General features: G+C 42.1%; 1 protein-coding gene across 1 annotated transcript in view; it reads right to left on the bottom strand.

Moving 5' to 3' along the window:
* Window positions 1-21,766, bottom strand: part of zswim5 (zinc finger, SWIM-type containing 5) — a 76,121-nt gene that overhangs the window by 6,596 nt on the left and 47,759 nt on the right. Inside the window, exons 2-15 of the mRNA XM_051953260.1 lie at window positions 17,263-17,450; window positions 15,932-16,100; window positions 13,984-14,132; window positions 11,916-12,066; window positions 10,233-10,409; window positions 9,913-10,089; window positions 8,557-8,703; window positions 7,352-7,489; window positions 4,885-5,036; window positions 4,044-4,146; window positions 3,560-3,695; window positions 1,811-1,968; window positions 1,536-1,699; window positions 846-927 (exon numbers count right to left, since the gene is read on the bottom strand). Coding sequence (XP_051809220.1) covers window positions 846-927; window positions 1,536-1,699; window positions 1,811-1,968; window positions 3,560-3,695; window positions 4,044-4,146; window positions 4,885-5,036; window positions 7,352-7,489; window positions 8,557-8,703; window positions 9,913-10,089; window positions 10,233-10,409; window positions 11,916-12,066; window positions 13,984-14,132; window positions 15,932-16,100; window positions 17,263-17,450 — 2,091 coding nt within the window. The remainder of the gene's footprint in view (window positions 1-845; window positions 928-1,535; window positions 1,700-1,810; window positions 1,969-3,559; window positions 3,696-4,043; window positions 4,147-4,884; window positions 5,037-7,351; window positions 7,490-8,556; window positions 8,704-9,912; window positions 10,090-10,232; window positions 10,410-11,915; window positions 12,067-13,983; window positions 14,133-15,931; window positions 16,101-17,262; window positions 17,451-21,766) is intronic.

The raw sequence follows: 21,766 nt of genomic DNA, 5'->3' as shown, positions 1-21,766 counted from the left end.
CAATGGCTTAGATGTAAATTAACACAGTTTCTAATTCTGCAATGTACAGATCTACTAAGTCCTTGCATGTTCTGCCCAACACAATGGCAAGTTATAATATTGAAGAAATTCACCTATACATGCTTTAACCAGAAAATAGTTCTTAAGTCTCAAGTTGACAATTTGACGCCATGTTTTTCAGTTGTTGCATGGAAATTAGTTCCACATGTTGCTGAGAAAATGTTTGGTCTTAATTTTCACCATTGCTGTTTCTTGTAGTGTTTTCTACACTGAAGCTACCATCCAACTTGCTTCATCTTTACACATGCATGTAAATAATTAAGTGATATGTGAGGGTACAGAAACCATATCGCTTCTCTAAAATGTTATTTTTAATGGAAATGTGAGGCAAAATTGTCTCTGTACCATCCACAAGCTGCTGGATGCTGCAGCTGAAATCACAGCCGCCTTCCAGACTGCTGGGCATTTTGTGTCTCCTATAAATGTGATTTGGTTTTCATTTAATCTTTTCATTACACTTTGGGTCATTTGAGGTTCTGCTGCTGAAAGGTTACGCAGTCATAAACGTGACCTCTTCCTTAGCTGACAGAGCGACGTGCCAGACAGAGTTCTGCTGCACCATCATCAAAATATCAAAGAGGGAATAACTTGTGGGAAAATGGTATTTCTCTCTCCTTGTGGTGGACCAGCCAGACACTTGCTGGGTTTTTCATTCAATTCAAAGTCAGAGTCGGCCTTAAAGCCCAAAGAGAGGATTCCTAACACACGATGGAGGCCGTAATTAGAGCGTGAATCCTGTTTTACTGGCGGGATGTCGGCGGTGTGGGTGAAGAGCTGGCACATACCGACTTCAGTGGCACAGGTTACCAGCCAGCGAACCATCTCCCTCCTCCTCCAGTTCAGAGTGGACAGAGTCATCCTCATCACCTGCAAAAAAAACCACAAAGGGAATATGATGTTTACTGATCCCACTCTTTAGTACAAAGGGAATGAGAAACTATTTACATTTCAATACCTCCCTGGCATTTGGGGAATGTGACACAGCCATGCTATGTGTGGTTTCCATAATTTAGCAGTTAGCGCAGCTCGACGTCTCCTCTGATGACAGATGTATCCAGAAAATGCTCATAATTGCACATGATTAATTGTGACCCTTCCATTCTGAGCACTTTATTAGCAGTTTTGCTGACAGGAATACTGGCGATACTCTAAATACCAGGAGAAAGAGGCGGGAGAAGCCACAGTGACACTGCTGCCTGATCATCTGAAGGGTTTTCCTGTGTTTACTGTGGTACCCATAAATTATGTGGTTTCTCCTCATCAAACACGGTGAAACTCTGTGTGATGTTTTCTCTGTTAATTTGTAGTGGGGCTGTGGAGGCCTGCAAAAATTACAAGTTGAAGGAAACCGTTGCATGTTTTGACTGGTGACCAATGCTCAGATCTTTTCTGCGGTGAAATGATTTGTGAAAATTACTGACTCGCCCTCACACTCCGCCTACACTCACTCTCCCTCTCATGTGCACGCTCAGTACCTGCAGTCCCAGCTCCAGTGCCACGTTGAGCAGGGTTATATCAGGCGGGCTGTCTGCGGGCGTGGCAATCTTGAAGGCATCTTGGGCCAGTTTGAAGATTAAGGAAGAGGAGTGGATGTTTTTCTGGATGGCCTCCAGCACCGTCCGCAATCTCAACATGTCACCTGCAGACACGAAATAAAGAGGAAGATCTTGATGCATTTTTAACAAGCAGATTGCGTTAGAGTACCACCTGAGTGGGCGATTTGCGTGATAAGTGGATGTGCTGACGGTACCTTTAGCAGCAGTGAGCATAGTTGAGGCCAACTCGCACTGCTGGGACTCCAAGTGTCCCAGTGTGAACCAGCGCGGGTATCTGCTTGGAACTATGGAGATGCCATGATGAGGGTGGCCGACGTCTCCGGAACCGGCCGACGACTCCAGAACCGGCAGCCTGACGGACAAAACCAGTCAACGTTTATTTGGTGCTCATTTCAGGCTTACAATGGAATCTAAGATGAATTTTACCACTAAAATATGCACGAAAATAGAGAAAAATGCAAAGAAACATCAACTCTCTGAAAACATAGTGACACGTTTGAAAGGCGAAACAGACAGAGCAAAGTTAAAACATGCTCAGTCAATACAGTAAATACAGAATAGTTAAAAAATGCTGTAAAGAGGAGTGTGTTGTTAGCAAGTTTTTGGAAGATACTACATTTAGCACTGTGAAATATGTTTCTAGGGCTGATGTGCAGAGTAATGCAGGAAAGTTAAGTAGTCAAATGTCTGTAGTGTGTTGAGCCACTATTTTTTTCCAGTGTCAGTAACACTTGTGGGCACGTGGAAATGCACACGATGAATTCAACTTTAGATTTTTTTCTCTATTTTCTCAGTTATGGCATCAAAACTGAATCGTACTGTACAAAAGACATTTCTGAGTTCTTTCTTCTTCTAGTCATGCTTGTGCTGTTTCCATAAATGTGCAGGACTTTATACTGCAGAGAAAAATTTGCTCACAGTGAGTAAAAACGTGACGGGAGCAAAAAACTGTCCGCAGAAACTGCTTGGGCTTCAAAGAGTTAACATAAAACTTAAGAAGTTTCAGACACTGCATTCATTAAAACCTCATGACAGTAATTACCAAAACAAAGACATTACCAGACTATACCACCTCTGTACACTCTAGTTAGATGTATCTAGACCTAGCAACCTAGCAAATACTAATATAGTCCTGTGCTACAATTTGTAGGTTTTGTGTGTAAATTAGCCCCTGAAATGAGCATTTAAACCTCTCTACCCCCAAACTGCATTTGGACAGAGAGCCTTTTCAATCAAAGGCTGTCACATCTGGAACGCATTACCAAATGAAATTAACATGTTTGCTGATTTAAAAATTTTTTACAGCAAAAGCGAAGAAAGTACCCACCGATGACATCTAAGATCTGACTGACTGTGGATTGTGTCATTATGTGTGTGTGTAATGTTGTCTGTGCTGTTTTTATCCGTGTTGTTGGTTCTCTGTTTACTTTTACTGAAAAGCCCAACCACGGGCAGGAGTTGAAAATTAGCTCAATGCGATACACTCTATACGCAAGACATCACACGTTTTCTATGTTAATTGAATGGTCCCTGATCAAATAAATAACATTTAAAGGTTTTATTGCAGGGCTCCTGCATTCATGTTCATCTTGCATTGTGTGCCAGTGCACACGGCTAACATTTGTAATCTGAGCATAAATGAAACTTCAGCTGTCTCAACATAATCACTTCGAACTTATTTATCGTCTGAGTTAAAGCAAAGCAATTAGGAATGCATTGACTTTAGAGGCAAAGATCCTCTTTGTGCCAGGAGACAATTGAGTTTACAACGCTACGTCCCGAGATAAAGCCTATTATTCATTTTGACAGTGGCCCTGCTTGCATGACGGGTATCATGTCAAGTCATTTGACAACGGCAAACTGGATGTTAATGTTTAAACACGCAGCATAAAGCAGGTTCAATCCAAAGCTGTTAAATTCTGCAGTGAGTGGAAACTACTGACCTCATGGCGCGTAGAGCCACCTTATAAGCCAGATCTGCGTCGTGAGGCAGCAGGGCCGAGAAGAGGTACTTGGCGAAGGTGTGCATTGGAACGCTTTCCCTGTGGATGACCTCACCGAGACCACTGAACGGGCCAGCTGGAGCCAAGAGAAAGACAAAATCAGTGTGATCTATCTTTATAAGTGTGCCAAGTGTACCGTTCAGTGTGAGGCATTGTCTTGGTGGCGCACTGATTTAGCTTAATCGCTACTATAGATCAAGTTTTTTTAGCCACACGATAGAAATGGATCAGATACACTGTGAGAACATTTCTGAAGTCTCAAAATCTGAAGTAATGCCATAAAAAAATAAAAATATCAGCAAACAATGACTGAAATAAGCGGCCTCTCAAACTCAAAATTTGAAATTTGAAAGAAAATGTACACAGCTGGGTGCTCAAACACAGAGGAAACACGCTTTTTAAGAGGAAGTTGTGGTATCTGTACCTTCCAGTAGTTGTATTGCCTGTTTCCGAAGCGTCTGAACCAGGAGATCATCCAGCTCCAGTTCTTGCAGCTTTGCAACAATCTGCTCCTCATTACGACAGACCTAGAACACGTCGAAAACACACGAATAGCATTCACTGTAACCGTACAGTCGATTTCCAACACATGCAGTAAGTCACATTTATGATGTAGCAGAAAAGATCTCAACTCTTTGAAGTTTTATTGCCTTTTTAAGAAGAGATTTTGATTTAAAGGCATTAAAGGACCAGCGGAGAACTTCAAAACCTCGCACTCTTACATCTGAGCATATCTTTTGTCACAGAACACATGACAGAAATTGATTCCAGCCAAAGATCTGGTTCTTTCACACATGTGATTGGTTTTAAATGCAAGTCTTGCCTAAAACATTAATATTGTTGCTAATTCGGGTGACATTAAGAAAGGTCTGTGACGGCCGTGTTAAGCCCTCTAAAGGAGATTACCATTTACACAAAGAAATGTTCCTTGGATTTATTCTAATTCACTGTGAACTTAACTACTGTGACTTTCTGCTTATTTTTCTGGAAACAAAAATGCCGCGACCTTTTCTCTTTTTTTGCCTGGCATTTACTTCAAACAGACGCTAAATTATAGTGATTTTCTATCATGGCGACATCGTCTGCGACAGGCAATTTCACATCAGGTATTTTAAAGTATTCTATAAACCACAAATGTGTTTCAGCTAGCATTAGTGAGCAAGAAAAACATTCCAGTATTACTCTGGTCCCTATGAGGGTTAACAAAAAATGAGTTTAGTGCCTGAACACTTACAGATCATGTTAAAAAATGCATATATTTTTACCTTATCCTGGGCGTACAGTCCCTCAGGCATTATCCTCTGCTGGCCCATCCCCATCAGAGCCACCTCCAAGGCCAGGGTCAGGTAGGACTCCCCCCCATCTGGACTCCCCCACACTGGCACATGGTGGTAGACTGGAGGTCTGGGGTCACCTTCTAAAAAGAAAGAGAAAGAGAAAACTGTGGTTTTTCTTGTGCTCTGTGTGGCAGATTCATTCTGCTTCATTTGTTTAATTCAAGTAGCCAAGAAACAAGGAGGCGGAAAACAAAGACTCAAGCATTGAAAAGGTATAACTGAGAACAGAAAAGGTCAGAAAAATACATTTCAGTCGTCACATACTGCCCCTTTCTGGCTTACAGCCTATGGTGTTCAGTTTTGAAGTGTTTTAGGCATGAAAATTACAATCAGAATAAATCTAAATATGGGTAAAAATATCTATCAGTCTGGTTTTAATTACTGTTTTGCTACATGAATGAGAGGAGCTAAGGATTGGCACAGAGTTCTTGCTGTGTAAAACCACCGATATAATACAAAAAAGCACCCAGTTCAATATCAGATGAAATGTGTGAAGTTGAAAGTTGTCCAGAAAGGTGTTTTTGAAGAACGCTGTGATGTTACAGTGAAGCTCACATTTGATGTTGTGGATGTAAAATGTCATCACCTCACATTTTCCTTGTAATTAACGTATGAATTCTTGAGTTACGGCCAAAAACGCGTTGGGAGGTCACAGTGACTTTTGACCGCGAGAATGTAATCAGTTTATGATCGAGTCCAAGTGAATGTTTGTGTCAACTGTGAGAAAATTCCTCGAAGGCGTTCCTGAGATCCACACCGGCGCAGAGGCATGATGTGAAGATCTTTGAGAAGACAAAGCCTGGGATGACTTACGTTCATGTTGGATAAAAGCTGTGTGTGGTGTACTATCAGTGTGACATGCATGGCCGATTGTGTTCACAAATCTAAGATGGCTGCTTGCCCTGCGCTAATGCTTCACAACTATAACTGAGAACAGATGCCATGAGAGCCTCAGCTGTTGATTGGTGTCCATTTGTTCCCTCTTGCTCCCCCCATCACTCTGCTTAAATCCCCTCTGAGCAACAGATCCCTCTAAATCCTGTTTATTCCAAGGATATCTGAGTATCAAGTGTGTGTGTGTAGAAATCTAGGGAAAAGTGGAAACTGGCCTTGCAGCCTCAACCCCACCGCTCGTTTTGTTTTCCTTTCTGTTGCCCACGGCCAGTCGATTGATTGGTCGGTTTGAAAAGCTCAGAGAGAAAAGTGCGTGTGGATTGGGTGGCGTTGAGTCCAGATCTGCCCCCCTTTAGAACAGATGTTCCCAGCTGTCTTCCATGGGGAATGAAAGCATGGTGACCGGGCTACACTCACAAGCACGCAAAATTATCATACCGCCCTCCCCAGATTCCCAAAACAACACGAGACAATAATTCTTTCTGTCGTTCTGTCTCCACCACACACACACACACACACACACACACACACACACACACACACACACACACACACACACACACACACACACACTGATATATGCACTGGTGAGTGTGCCAGTGGTCAGCATTGTTTGAACTGACAATAGTTCCCTGTAGCCTGGTAACAATGGGAAAACCCAGCCCCTATTCTGCTCCGTGGCAGTGGTCACTGGTGCAAAAAAAACCTATGGGCAGAGTGAGAAATGCAAATGGTGATGGATTCTATACATACCCGACACACACACAACAGGAGAGTGGTCTAAATGAGCAGGGTGTTCCAGCACGATCCATTCATGCTCTGCTAGTTTATGGCCGTCTGCAGCACAATGGTGCCTGATCCTCCTATAAGAACGTGGAGTCTGTTGTGTGATGAGTCACTGCTGGTGAACACGATCACCCCTGCTCAGGATTACGGTGCATCAGCTGGTGAAGTGTGCCAGGAGTTATACCTTGTGTTTAGCAGATAATGTACTGTCGTGTAAGAAGCCTGGGGGCAGATTCATGGTTTGGGTATGTATTCGAGTTCAGACTTTGTGTTGCCGTGTAGGTTTAAAGGACAGCAGGTAGACTAAAGTGCAGACTAAACAGTGGGTGAAGGATTTCAATCAGGATATATGCATTATAAACATTATACTGGCTGAAAATGTTGTCACAGCATGACATTAGCATTTATTTTAAAGCACTGCTGATGTAGTTTATCAGTAGAATTGTTGGCAATTTCAGTCAGCTTTCCACTTATTTTATGAATAGTTTCTGTGCTTCACATTAGTTTACCAATAAAGTACTATAAAGAAGGAAAGACAACAGCTGTTTTTCTTTGTAAACATGTAAAAAATCTGTCAAATTTGCTATCCCTACGATAAATGTAGTTTGTGAAGTGAAATCATAAAGGATGGCGTCCTTTTTGTGCCCTTCAGGAGCATTAAAATAAATGTGTTTGGTGAAAAGAACGAACTAGAACCACATGCTTGTTTTTATACCTCCAATATCCATGGTGTTGTCGTCATCCACACGGCACGTTTCTGTCAGCGTCACGAACAGACATCCAATCGGGTCTAAGGGATGACCCACCCAGCCTTCCAGATTAGTGGTGGAGGTAACACCTCTCTGGAGAAGCTCTGAGCATGGAAAAGGCAGGGAGAAAAGTCGAAGTTAGAACGACTGAGGTGCTGCAATGACTCCGGAAAACAGACACGACAGTGCTTTTCAGAGACTGGGCAATAAGAGAACCGAGCACACTCCCCAAAATTAATAAGACTCTCTCAAAACATTCTTTAAACAATTTGTATCGCCACCTTTTTGCATTTATCTTGCCAAATGCAGGACTGCAGATTATTATTATTGCTATTAAAATGATTTTTTTTTTTGTTCAGCCTCGCTGTATGGACACTTCAAATGCGGCTTTGGAGTTACAAAAACCTTAAAACGCTGCCACGGAAAAATCACCTTTGTTTCGTGTCCACGTTTTTATTTGATGACTTGTGTGTATTATGTTGCTCCACCAGAAATCGTTTCATCGTGCCTCGATCATATCTGTCATTTATCGTGCTTAGAAATATGTATTTGACAACATTTGTGAGCTTAAGGCATAAGCATGATGTCAATCAAACTGCCACGTTGGCGGTTTTGATTTTATCTCCACATCTCAGGATGCTTCTGCCTAAACTACCCATTTTTAGATTTCTCCTGAGTGAATATACTTGAGCTGTAGCAAGTGTTGCTTCTACAAGATGAATTATGTGATTATTTGTTTATATTTGCCTGTGTGTAGCCGTGTTTCCGTATAATGGTGATGTAAATTCAAAGCAAACTCTTTACATGACGTAAAAAATATGCAGCTGTGATACATAGAGTAGAAGACGGCCTTCGTCCGACTTTGAACTGCCTGAAAAACACGAATAATATAAAACAAACAAAACTTTGGCAGTTTGTGGGAGAAAAATGGAAAGAAGTCTTCAGAAAATCATGCTGTCCGGAGGCAAAGGTAATAAAACATGTAGAAACAGCTGACCAGTCATATGAGCTAAATGTTTTCTCTGTAAGAACTTATTTGAAAAAAGTGTCTCCATGTCCCAACTCAAGTGAATGTAAATACCTTTTTGACAAGTTTCTTTTTTAATTTCATCATTTCCAGTCACTTTTTCTAATGTAATACATCAAATGTTTGAAACACAGCTTGTGTTACCTTTCTTTTGGTGTTTGTAGATGTCCATCTGTCTCTGCTGTTGGAGGCGGAGGGTGTTGATGATGGCGACGGCCAATCGCAAGGCTTCCCTGGAGTAACCGTGGGAACGCAGGGCGTCGACGCGAGCGCACGCTGTCGGGACGTGATCTGTGCGGTGGTCAGAGCGATAATGTGGGGTCAGCACAGCGAACGCACATAAACACAGAGTTAAACAACACCTTCCTGCAATCAGTCACACGCATTTTCCTTTCAAACTTTTACCACCGACTTTCTCCCTAACAGACACACAAATTCGGTTCCACACTGAGGGACATACAGTGTACTTAGTAATGGCACACACACACACACACACACTCTCTCACAAACACACACAGTGCGGTCTCAGCAGAAAGCCAGTGTGTGTCTGATAGCTGGCTTAAGTTGCAGAATCTGACAGATCTTAGCTGGAAGCTGCTTACTGCAGATACTGGCCTCAATATCAGCAGATCAGCGACCCAAACACACACAGCCTATGTGTGTGAGTGACTGAGTGTGAGTTTGGGTCAGCTTTCAGTAGAATTAGAGATTGTGTGTGTGTGTCAAACTGTCGCACAAACTCTTATCTTTCAGCCTGAAAATGAAGTTTTTTAATACCCTTGTAATGCAAAGAGCACGTGTGATGCTCAATGCATGTTTGTAGCCTAAAGATATGGATATTATTTGACCACATAAATCATAATAGATGCTTGCGCTTACATACTGCACAGTGCAAATGATGCGTTAGGTGGGTCAATATATAATTGCAGGACTTTTTGTGACATAGTTGACAGGTATCATAGTCGACATTTTTACTGTTTTCAGGCTTAAAATCAACATGGCCGCCTATGACCAAACACCACGTGGCATTTTTTACAGAAAGATTCTTCTAAATATTATATATACAAGTGAGAAAAATTGAAAGTTATTTATGAAGATATTGTAGTAAACCTGCTGACATGCCATAAATCCACACTTGACTCGCACACTACTTTATATTAAATCACTTAGTAAGCCTTGGAGACTTCCAGTCTTTTCTTCAGGAGGAAATTATTTTTGAATAAGCTCATTTTATTCTTGTTTAGCTAATTAGAAGGTGGTTATTAAATTTAGATAGGTAATTGGTTGACATTTTAGTGATATCCAGTCATTTTTTATTAATAAGTGACTGTTTCCATAATAAATAATTATGGAATTTATAGAGACATGATCATAATGAATACAAAAAAGTGTTTTTTTTACCTTTAATAAAAATGTATGTAAGATGTATCCCATGGACTTCAAAAGTCCCTCAGTTATATGCTGACCCAGGTAACTAGAGTTGTTTTTCTGAGCTTGTACCTAGCCACAGCGGCAGGCCCTGTGGGTTGAACAGCAGACTCTCTCCCTCTCTTTGGTAGGACGGAGACATGTAGTAGTCACTGCTGATGATTCTCTGGAGGTGGCTGTCCTGCCAGTGGAGGTCGCAGGCCTCGATGGCCCGACTGAACACCGTCCTCCTCGGCCTGGACAGAGAGTCTGACACGACACGAGCGGCTTAAAGTTAGCGATTATCTCCTAAAATAATCACATATGCTGCATACTTTGTGCTCCTGCTTCTATTTAAAGCATGTTTTCATTATAATGGATCCATATTTGTGAGTGTGTGTTTCCACGCTGACCCTGTGCGAGGTTGCTCTGCGGCAGAGCGTTGGTGATGTTCGGAAGCTCGCTGCCGTAGTTGCCGTCCTCCAGCGGGCAGACGTCCATGTCCCCCCATTTCTTCAGCTGCTTCAGCCAGCTGCTCTTCTCCTCGCTCTTACAGTGGGGGTTTAGCACCACGCACACCCACAATGCACCTGGGATGAGATGGTGGTGAGAGGTCAGGATGCATCGGTGGCAGAGGCTCTGGAGTGCTGTTTCAGAGGGTGATCCTAACTGAGTGAGCTGAGCAGGAGCTGTTTATGTGCCGCCATTATGTTAGAGTCGGCCTGATTGTTGAAATGCTGCAAAAACTTTATTTTTTGTGTTCCTACAGCCCTATATGACCAGAAAAGAAAGGAAGCAATGACACACCACGATTCTAGAGTTGCAACAAGTGAAATCTAGCAAACCGGGCGCTACCTGGCTAACTGATTTCAGTCTATGCAATTGTAGAACAACAAAGCTCTTTGGTTTGTTCTTGGTTACATCTTTTTAATAATTCAGAGTATTTGTTGCAAGTTATTGTGACTCTGCACTAAAAATAATGAAAAGTAATTGTGATTCCTGAGTTTGAATGCTTCACAAATATGGAGTTTTGTGCTTAAAACACTGTCGAAAAACAGAAAATCATTTAATAATCTGTTGAGTGACCATATAGTCTATTGAACATCTTAAAAATGTGGACTGTTGTTAGAACAAAACAAACAAATTGGTGATATCCTTAAGCTGGAAACTGTGATGTGTGTCTTTAATTAAACATTATTCACATGTTTAATAGACTAAATAATGAATGATCTAATAAAGAAAGGAAATACCAGATAAACTGATACTGAGAATAAAAAATCTACTGGCAGTTAAAACCTAAATTCAACCCAGTGAGTCATTTTGAATACAGTCATGTTTTGTGTCTGAAAATTTGAAGAATGTGCAGCTTTTTTATTGCATAACTACCTTGAAAACTATCACAACCGTGCCATTTTAAGTGAAGGTTTCACAAAATCAAACCCCGTACAAAATTTCAATCTTGACGAAGACTCAGCCAGTAACTCTGCCGAGCTCCACAGATGAAATGTCGTCCATCAGTCCCAAAGAGTTTGTCACATTTTGAAATTAAAATGATATCAGTATTCCCAACAGGCATCTCGGTGGCCTTCTCCGCTGACCTGCGCTAAACTCACCTGTTCTACATAAATAACCCTCCACCTGTGTCAACTGCCAGACATTTGCGTCTCTTGGAAAGAAGAAATGATCAGGCGGTCAAACCCCGACCGTCTGGCTGTTATTTCTGTCTGCGTCTGTGTCATGATCTCCCCAGCTCACCCGGGAAGTGTTCTTATTGACCTCCTAAATGCTGAGATTGATTGCAGAGAAGCTGAGCAGCCGTATTGATCGGCAGCCTTTATCATTCACTCTGTGAGGGGAGCGGAAGCAGAGGCCTGGGCAGAAGGAGCGGCAGCTCACTGGATAAGCTAATAGCTCACCGGCGAGATGAACGTTTACCCGACAAGGCGACTTGATGCTTGTCTTAACCGTGAGTCAAACGGACACTTGTGCTAAACTGTCTGACCTGCAGAACTGATGGAACAACCAAGCTGACCTGACAGTTTGGAAAATGAAGCCTGCTCGTGTTTTTTGTGTATTTTACGCCGCTGTGTTCTCACCCAGCTCATCCCATAGCTGCCGACATTTGTCCGTCATGCCCGTGCCTTGCTGTCTCCATAGCGACAGCCGGGGGTCTGCCATAAATTGCTCCGTTATGAGCGTCAGCATTCGGGCACCGTTGGAGTCTCGCATTCGTAGCATCTCCCGAACCTGGAAAAGGAACATGCTCGATTATATTACACATAAACAGACAGATGCAATCAGGAAAAGGAAGCAAATCATACAAAAAGAAGAAGGCAAACAGCTCAGGTAAACATTCATGAGCTTCCTCTGGCTAGCTGTTTCTATCTATTCCCTGTCTTTTTGCTAAGTTAATATAAACACCAGAGTGGTATCCTGTGCTAACTGTTACCAATAAAATGAGAGATTTCCCAAAATTTTAAAGACAGCAGTTTGAATATGACTAGACAACAGAAGCAAGTGTCTAAAATCCAGCTATGACACGTGAGCACTTCTAACTTAGATGAAGACATGAAAGAGCACGTCTAATGGGAACACTCATTTCACGCAGCATACAGAAGGTTCACGTGTTACATTTAAGATTATATGAAACCTTCTAAATGCCACTTCAAACTAAAGAAAAGAAGCAGCTTGGCCCTGAAATTGAGAGCTTCAGTATATCTCAATGCGATAAGTGGACTTGTTTCAGTCAGACAAAGAGCAGTAAGAAAGTGCAAAGAAAACCTCTACAGTCACTTTGAGGATTTACAAAGCTATATTTAACCATATTCAAGATCTGTTAATGCCTGGAGAAAAACTGAAGTTGAAGAGGGTAAAGATATTCTCAGACAGATCTTAGCGGTGATTGTCAGGACATGCAGAGCCGCTAAGGGCCCGATGAAAGACCTTATTCAGCTGTACTAAGGGAAATGTCAGATGGGGCTACTGGGCTGTTGTTCAAGCCAGGTTGTCTGTTTGTCAGATGTAGAGATTTTTGAACATTCTGTTTTTAATTTGTTCCCAAATTTATGGAGGATTAAAACTAAACTGCTGCTCAATTCAAACTACAAAGTTCTTGTTCTTTGCTGATAACAGCTGCCTGCTGCGGCTAAAACCTATCGTCATAAAACCAAAATAACGAGCTTAAAGATGCTAAAAAGTTACTGAAGCCTGAGAGGAACTGCAGAGCTGAGCACTACAGACAATCCCTCGATTGATTAAAGCTATAGGTGAGTTATTTTGGGCTTATTCCAAAAAATATTCTGCTGACGACTAAATTCTATAAAAAGTTGTACCGTTTTGATTTTCCCTCTTATTGAAGTGACATAAAAATGGGTGACAAATTAAAGGAAAAAACAACATAACACAGTGTAGTGCTTCGTTTGGTGTTGGGGCATTACATGTGTGTCTTGTCATTGATTCTCCAAGTGTCTGGAAGTGTACTGGAGGGACCAACACCATTCTTCCAAATATACTCCCTTATTTGGTGTTTTCAGGATTGATGCTGCCTAATGCGTTGGTCTACAATCTCTTATAACTTAGGTGTTCAACTGGGTTGAGATCTAGTGACTGTGAAGGCTGCAGAATATAATTTACATTGTTTTGATTCAACCCCTTGTGGCCCCCTTTGTCATCCTGAAAGAGACCATCAGGATAAAAATATTTTAAGAGTATGTGATGGTTCATACAATGCAAATTTCTCCCCAAGTCCACAAGAATCCATGTGGCAACTGCACTGCAAAGGCAGTCGGGTGCATTCATGGACTAAGTAGATATGAGCAACCGTGCAGGTGAGCAACAGAGTTGTCCAAGCTGACTTTCATGAACTAGAGAAGTAGTAGATAAACAACAACTATGTATCCGTGGGTATTTGCAGATGTCCATAAGTGAATATAATCAAGGCTTCAGCAGATAAGTGGACCTAAATCACGCCACCACAACAGACTGACTGAATCTTTTCATGAAGGGTTCAGATTCTTCCTTTTATTTGTCGCTTTTCAGTGTGGTTTCAAAGTGATCACTGGTGTGCTGAAATAGGGTTTGTGGTAGCTACTTTACTTCCTAACTTAAAGACAAAGAAACACTAGATCTCATAATGATACAGACGTAAGAAGTGGTGAAGTGAACCTTAGCGAACATGGAGTTGAGCTGCTTCCCAGAGCCGTAGTACCCTCCCTGGGACAGAAACTGTTTGACTTGCTCCCTGACTTGGTCCTCGTCCAAATGCCAGCAGTTGTCATCGTCAATGCTGGCGCCTGCAGTCGGGTCTGGAGCACCTGAGAACACACGCATGCACACAAACGGTTAATGACAAGTAGACACAACCCAGCAGTGTTAGAAATGTATGCAGACAACAACTAAAGGGCAGATGCATTCTAAAATTTTAGCACAGGAAGTCCTCGGTTTACGATGTCCTTGACTTATGGCGTTTGGTCGTTATGTCGAAACTTGTTCAGTGGAACTAGTTGGCGAGCGGACGAATATGTTGTCACGTGGTGAGTGGAGCGGATTAGTACTGTATGTTCAGTAGTCACGCTGCACTACAAGACGGCTTTGTTTACATTTGCCGCCACATTGGATTATGCTACAGTCACTAACTTAATTATGGCTCCCAAGCGTAAGTCAGACTTATAGGTTACATTTTGTCCAGGTTTTCCTACCGAGTTGTGTTTCAGTGTGAGCTAATGACTGTTTGTTGTTATCGTAGTTGTGCAAATACTGTAAACTGATTAATATCGTGATGAACGTAACAGCTTTCTTTACATTTTCACCGGAGTTCCAACTTACGGAAACCATAATTCGAGGACTCCCTGTGTTTTCATTAAAGACGGAAACTGAATGCCAGTTGGACATTCATTTCCTTTCAGCTCTTTATTCACACAGTCAATGCAAAAAATTAAACAGACGGTGACTGCAGTAAATGGAGTTAACTTGCAACCTCACCGGCAAAATCATTACTATTCCCTGAGCTTCAGTGATGATTCATCTAAGCTTTAATCCTCACTTTGCTTTACATGTAACCTATTGTGTACCTACATGACATTTATGAAATGCCGCTTTACTTAGGTTAATCATGCACCGAGGGACTATGAGGCCAACTTTATTTTTCTGCTGTTTGGCTCCGAGTGTGTGTGTCTGACTAATACTACGGGGAAATGTAGATGTGCACCGAAGGGGGAAGCTGCTTTGATCTAGCAGGAAGCGAGCCGAGGAAAGCCCAGAGATGTGTTTCCAACCGGCTTGGAGAACACCGTTGCAGCAAACAGGAACATTCCTCCATCAAAGACGGGCTCGCTCCTTGATCAGCTGAACTTCAACCCCCATGATCCCCCTTGTCAAACACAGACAGGAAGCACAGCGCGGGGCTTCCTGGACGGGACAGCTGGAGAATGTCAACATTTAGCGAAGAGGATGAAATAGAGAACGAGATAAAGAGTTTTGTTTGGTGAAAGGATGTGTCTAGCTTGTCGTTTCCCCGATGCAGAACTGTTGTGGTTCTCCTCGTCTTTTTCATCTCGGTACTTTCTCCGACCCTTTCATCTATCCTCTCCTCTCGCCCATTTCCCCGAGTGCCATTCCTCCCGTCTCTTCCTCTCAGTGTCCCTCTCCTCTCCCTCTAAACCTTCTCCTGCATCCATTTCATCATTCGACTCCTTTTTTTCCTGCTTTCTTCAACCTACCCCTGCCAGTGGGAGGAGGTACCGACTGGAGAGTGGGAACTAAGAAATCAAACAAGCCATTTGAAGCCCGGCTTGCTGCTTCGCCGGAGTAATCAGGGGCTCTGACGTATGACAGCCTGTAGGCTCGCATGCAGCATGTTTTAAGTCTGGAGGCTTTCAAGTCTGGCCTGTCGCTGTGAAGATATCACTGCAGAGGGATGGACAGCACCTCCACAGAGCGAGAACTTTTCAAGACTAGAGAAAAGCAATGTACTTTCCAATTTGCTGCAATACTGCATTAAAAATGTGTTGCAGATGGATTTTGTGGATAGACGAAACACCAAAGTTGCAAAATCTGATTCATGTGAGCTTTCACAATCATTCAAAAACATTAAAGGAACAGGTTGTGGTCTCACCATGAACCTGGTTGATCTCGGAGTTGGAGGAGAGGATCTCGTCGGCTAGTTTCTGAGCGGTGGGCAGCACCTCAGTGTGGTGGGCTGTGATCAGATACTGGACCAGCTTCTGGAGCTGATCCCTGTTCATCTGGAACAACGTCTCTGAGATGGGCAACCGTAGCTTCACCTGCATCAGACGCACATGAATGCTGCTGTATGACATGTCACTATATGCATTCCAGTAGTTTAAATTGGTGGTCTTTAAATAGCTAGTTAGCCTGGTGGCAGCGTTCTAATAATCAGACCAGTTGGAATTAAAATTGGTCTTATGTGCTCAAAGACATCACTTATTTACTGCACACTTTATAAGCAATCATCCAGCGCTACTATGCACGTTCTATAACACATTTTACAGCAAAGTTAGGTGAAATTATGAATATTTCTGTATTTCAAAACATTTTAACACACCAGTTATCTATATGCTAGCACATAGAGGACTGTGTCAACATTTAAGGCATGTAAGAATCTTGTCACAGGACATTTTATACCTTACAGATTTTTTTAAAAAGGTTTTCATTACGTAAAAAAAAAATACCTCACCTAATTAAAGTTATAACTTTTGGAACTATAGTTTCCATCAAGTTTTGGGTGACAAACCTGGAACTGCATTTTTGGCATCAGGCTGCATAATAAATTATTATATACAGTAAATATGTTTTTGTAACCTTCTGCATTCAAGGCAACATTTGAAAAGATATTGAATGCTTTTTTATAAAGAATTTCAAAACAGATGTATAAATGTATACACTTAAAGAGCCCACATTATGCAAATTCAAAGGCTTATACTTGTATTTTTGAGGGGTGCTAGACGAGGCTTAACATGCTTTAATGATAAATAAACACGTTGTTTTCTGCTACTGCACTTTATGCTGTACATTGCTGAAGCACCTCATCTCAACACTTTCCTTCAGCTCCTGTTTTTTAATAGCCATCTACCTGAAATTCTAATGTGCTCCGATTGGTCAAGGACATAAAAATTTAAATCCCAAATTTCAAATCAGGTGTTTCAGGCAGGTGAAGAGCAGTGTCCCATTGGTGTGGACTCTGGGCTCTGTAAATTTGCAGACATTTTACATGCACAAAAATGCAGCTGTAGAACACACAAAAGGAAAATGAGAGCCAGAACAAGCATTATATGGGCTCTTTAATACACACAAAGGGAAGCTATCACCGCTCACATTGGACAGACTCATGCTGACTGTGTTCTGGTTTGACTGAAGACAAAGGGGACGTCAGTCTAATGCTGGGGGTTCAAAGATACACTTCATATGCTGTGTTGTGGTTATTACCTGTTCAGGCTTGCGAATCCGATAAAGAGAGAGTGCCACCACATGCGCGCAGTAGAAAATGTCTCGGTTCCCGCAGCCACAGGTGACAGAAGTGATCTTGCAGCGGTCGAAGCTGATGGCCACCTTGTGGGTGACCTCTGGCTCTGACGTCGTGGCAGGTTCGGTTACTGTGCCACTGAGGTGAAATCCTGCAAAGACGGGAAGAAAGAGGAGAGGAGTGAGATTAAAATATCTCCATTAAAGGCGATATAAAGAATATAATATGCCTCGTTGTGCGTTCTTTTTCAAACATTGAACTTCTTTCGACTGCTTCCTTTGTTTAAGCTTTAATCTTTAGCTCCTTCTGTGTGGACTGTTAAAGAGAAAAAAGCACGAGGGGAGAAGAAAAGGAGCATCTGTGGTAATCTGAGCCTCTACAAACATACAGAGTGAACCTTCAGCACAAAACACACACATCTTAATGAGACTTCTCCGACAGGGCACGGTGCCATCCGATACTCTCCCTGCAAGTCTTTTTGCATTTGTGTGAGCAGCGAAAAAAGGGGTTGCTAGGGTGGGATCACTTCCTGCCCTCACACACACTCACTCACACTGCCCCCAGGATAGTATGGATAGTTGGCTAGATAAATAAACTCCAACTCTGCCTTGCATAGTTAATCTTTAGGGCCCTCACGCACCAGGCTGACTATTCACTGCTGGCCTCTCTGGTGCTGTTGTTGAGTGTCTGTGGGCGAGCATTTCCTGCTCTTTTTGTGGTATGTCAGGCGTAGTTGGCCTTAGTTGGCCCTTACAAGTAGCCAATGGGCCAATTTCACACACTGGATGGATTGTGAGCACCAACTACTGACTTGCATGTTGGCCATCAGCTGCACAGCAGCTGTGGTCTTTATGGTGTTTAACTGAACTGAACTGAACTTTTAACAAAAGATTAAAACTGATTGCGCTGGCCTTTAGTGGCACAACTTTGGAAAGGTGACCCATTTAATATGGGTCGTGCTGAAAACACTGACGCTAAAAGGCAACTATCAAAGACTAACAGAGACGACTTTACGTGAAATACGTGAAATATATTCTCATGCTACATTTCACACAGAAAGAAGAAACAACTGCTTAAAAAGGTGTCTTTTGCTGCTTTTTAAAAGGTTATCAAATGTATGTGTAACACCAGGAATCCACAATCTAGCTAAAAAGAAAACAAAGAACTGTGGTGTACCTCAGGGCTCTGCTCTAAGTTCTCTCTAATTTTGTATCTAAATGCTTCCACTTGTTAAAATGACGTCTTTTTCTGACACAAACTCAGGAAATACCAACCGTCAGATGTCAAATATTAATTGTCTAATAATTTAATCAAGTTTGACAACATAGCACCTCTCATTAACCCTTGCGCCTTACTTTCACTTAGTTTTCTGATAATAATGTTACCGAAAAATAGCAGTTGTGTTTTTATATAATTTTCTTAACTGGTTCCTATCATTATCAGACACTGCTGCTGAACTTTACCTTTTAAACAGTAAATAAGAATACAGTCATATTTTGTCTACAGAGCAGCTCTTGACTTATTAAAACTTTAATTTAATCACTTGAAGCACAGACCAAATGAAGGCCTTTTTTTAAAAATCCAAACACCTTTTGTTCCTGGCGCTAAATGAAATAATGTGACAAGAAAGAAGAACTAAAGAAAAGAGGAGCAAAAAATCGGTCTGAGTAAAAGAATTGTGGGTGAGGAAGCAGAGGATAAAGGAGATAGGAGGAGAAATGTGAGAGCAGAAAAGAGAATAGAGGAGGGGAGAGTGTATCTGGTCTGTCATGTCGTCTCACTGTGACAGGTCAATTATTTATGAGCTGAGGTGTGTGTGTGTGTGTGTGTGTGTGTGTGTGTGTGTGTGTGTGTGTGTGTGTGTGTGTGTGTGTGTGTGTGTGTGTGTGTGTGTGTGTGTGTGTGTGTGTGTGTGTGTGTGTGTGTGTATACACATTGGATTACTGTATCTCCCCAAACCATAGCAACACCAGCGCTGCTTTCCCAGCTAAAAAAGACGAGGGAGAGCCATAAAGGGAGCTCGCTAACTGGAAAGCAATGATATGGCTATTTTAGACCTGGATTGAAGAAAAAGGTACATATCTAAAGCTCTGACAAACTAATAAACACCAATGCAACAAAAACGCACACACAGACACTTAAATTCTGGGGTATGGGCCAGCATGGTAGAGAAGCCTAATAAGCGTGTTTTAAGCCATCTCCCTGGCAAAATCCCACAACAGGCTTTTCCAAACCAAATGCTGTGAGCACACATAAGGAAGCACACACACATGGTGAGATCCAATCAACTGCAAACTGCTCTCACTAAGACAAAGGAAGATAAAGAGCTAAAGGAGAGCGAGGGAGAAGACAGCACGAACCCACAAACTGTCACACCAACTGACCACAGTAGATTCTAAATCGAGATGAAACTTGTGAACTCGCCACATCCTGCAAACATACAAGCTGATGGCTTCCGCTTCAGGTCAACAGAGGAGCTCCAAACTACAGACACAACAAGTAAGACTGAGTTCACACCAGTATGCACCAACCACCTGCCTCGTGGTAAAGCAGCTTCTGATGACTTCTAAAGGATGTACAATCTTTCCCCTGCAATGCCATAACTACAGTAGGTCCTCAATTTGCATCAGAGTTCCGTTCCTACAGATTGATGTAAGTTGATTTCCGTCATAAGTCGGAACTTCGGTGAAAATGTAAATAAAGCCCTTAAGTGCATCACGTTATTGATCAGTTCTTCATAAAAGTCGCGAAAAACAATGACTTTCATGCATGTATGAGTCATTTTACAAGAAGATAACAGAATATGTTGCACTGTTTTTACAACTTGATCTAATAATGCTGGTGTTCGTTGGTGTTTTGCTCTGTTCCAAGCATTTTATTAAATCTAATTTCGCTTCCATGGTGTGTTGCCCTTAAAGCAGAATTACTGACGTAAGATTAATGTACGTATTTGATTTTGAAAAAGCCTTTATTTTGAAGTTGTCTGTTGGCAGTTGTCACTTCCTGTGTGCTATTTTGAAGTTTAGCTTTACACAGGTACATACTTTTCTTAACTTAATTTTTGGACTTACTAGTTCAGTTAAAAGGATTTATTTACATGTATTTATGTTGTTGTATTCTGTTTTTGTTGCAGTTTTCACTCTGTACTGTGTATCAAGAGGCACAGTAAAGAAGTGAAGTTTGCTATGACTCATGATTCATTAAACCGAGGACCTCCTGTATGTCATGAACTTCCTGGATTGCATTATGTTCTCTCATTCAGCTCTATTTTCAAACATATCTAAATGCCAACTGACCCACCACGGCCACATGCATCCCACCAGCTGAACTGCTGGCCGACATACTGACAATCTGGCTGCATTTCAACCAACCAGGATCCTGCTCACCACATGCCCACACAGGCCGACTGAGCAATCTAATATTGTCAGCTTACCAGCGCATTGATCGATTAACAAAAGTACAGGACGGGACGAGCTGCCCGCTGAACCGAACGAGGCATCTGACTATGACAGGAAAGATAAGTGAGACGCTGTGAAGGGAACAGACTGCAGAGGGACAGAGAGAGAAAGAGGCTGATGCATCTGCCAGTGATAGACATAAAGAGTCCTCCAAATTGTTGAAATCTCTCCCTCCCACTGAGTCTGCCTGTCCAACCAATCTTTGTGTCTCGCAGTGCAGTAATATTGTAAATGTCAGAAATGGCTTTCCATTCCTCCCCTCCGTCTCTATAATGGATATACCTGGAAAGCCAATTTGTGCTAACCACAGCTTAGCGTAAGGGAGTCCAAATTTGATCTTCCAGCACCGAAATCATCGCAGCGGAGAGCCAAAGATCAGGCAAAAATCAGGGGAGTGCATTTCTTAAAAGCATCAGGGGAACAGTTGAGAGCTATCTTCCCTCCGAGTCGTCTAAATAATGTCTTGTCAGTCATCAGTCATCAGTCATCGCTGCACTTGTCTCCTAAACTCCGGCCTCGCATTTCGGATGAAGGTACAAGTTTTGACAGCAGATGATATTTAGTTTTAAGTCTTTCCCACAGCTGGGAGCACAGATCTCTTGTTTCTTTCTTGGCTTCGGACCGATCTCCCCTTTCTTTCTCCGTCTGTGTCTGTCAGGTTAAAGCCTATTGTTGCTCCGGCCACAGGGATGAATGCGATGGTGACACTGCTGCTCTTTTCACTTTCAATCAAGTCTAAAATGGCTCAGACACAGTTCACAGTCCATCTGTCTGGCACCCCTCCTCTCTATCTTTTGCCAGTTTTCCACATAAAACCCACATCATTGCTGGCTTTAATTATCAGGCTAAGTTAGCAGCTTTTGGCATTCACACCTCTGTGGAGTCTCTTGCCACACAACAACAGAGCCATTCCTGACTGATTAGGTAACACTCATGTGAGTGTTTAAGTCTGTTGTGAGTGGCTCATTCATTAAAGGAATAGTCTGACATTTTTGAAAGATCAACACAA

The sequence above is a fragment of the Acanthochromis polyacanthus genome, chromosome 9 (assembly GCF_021347895.1).
Source record: "Acanthochromis polyacanthus isolate Apoly-LR-REF ecotype Palm Island chromosome 9, KAUST_Apoly_ChrSc, whole genome shotgun sequence".
Taxonomy (NCBI): Eukaryota; Metazoa; Chordata; class Actinopteri; family Pomacentridae; genus Acanthochromis; species Acanthochromis polyacanthus.
This window is presented reverse-complemented; position numbering and strand designations above follow the sequence as displayed.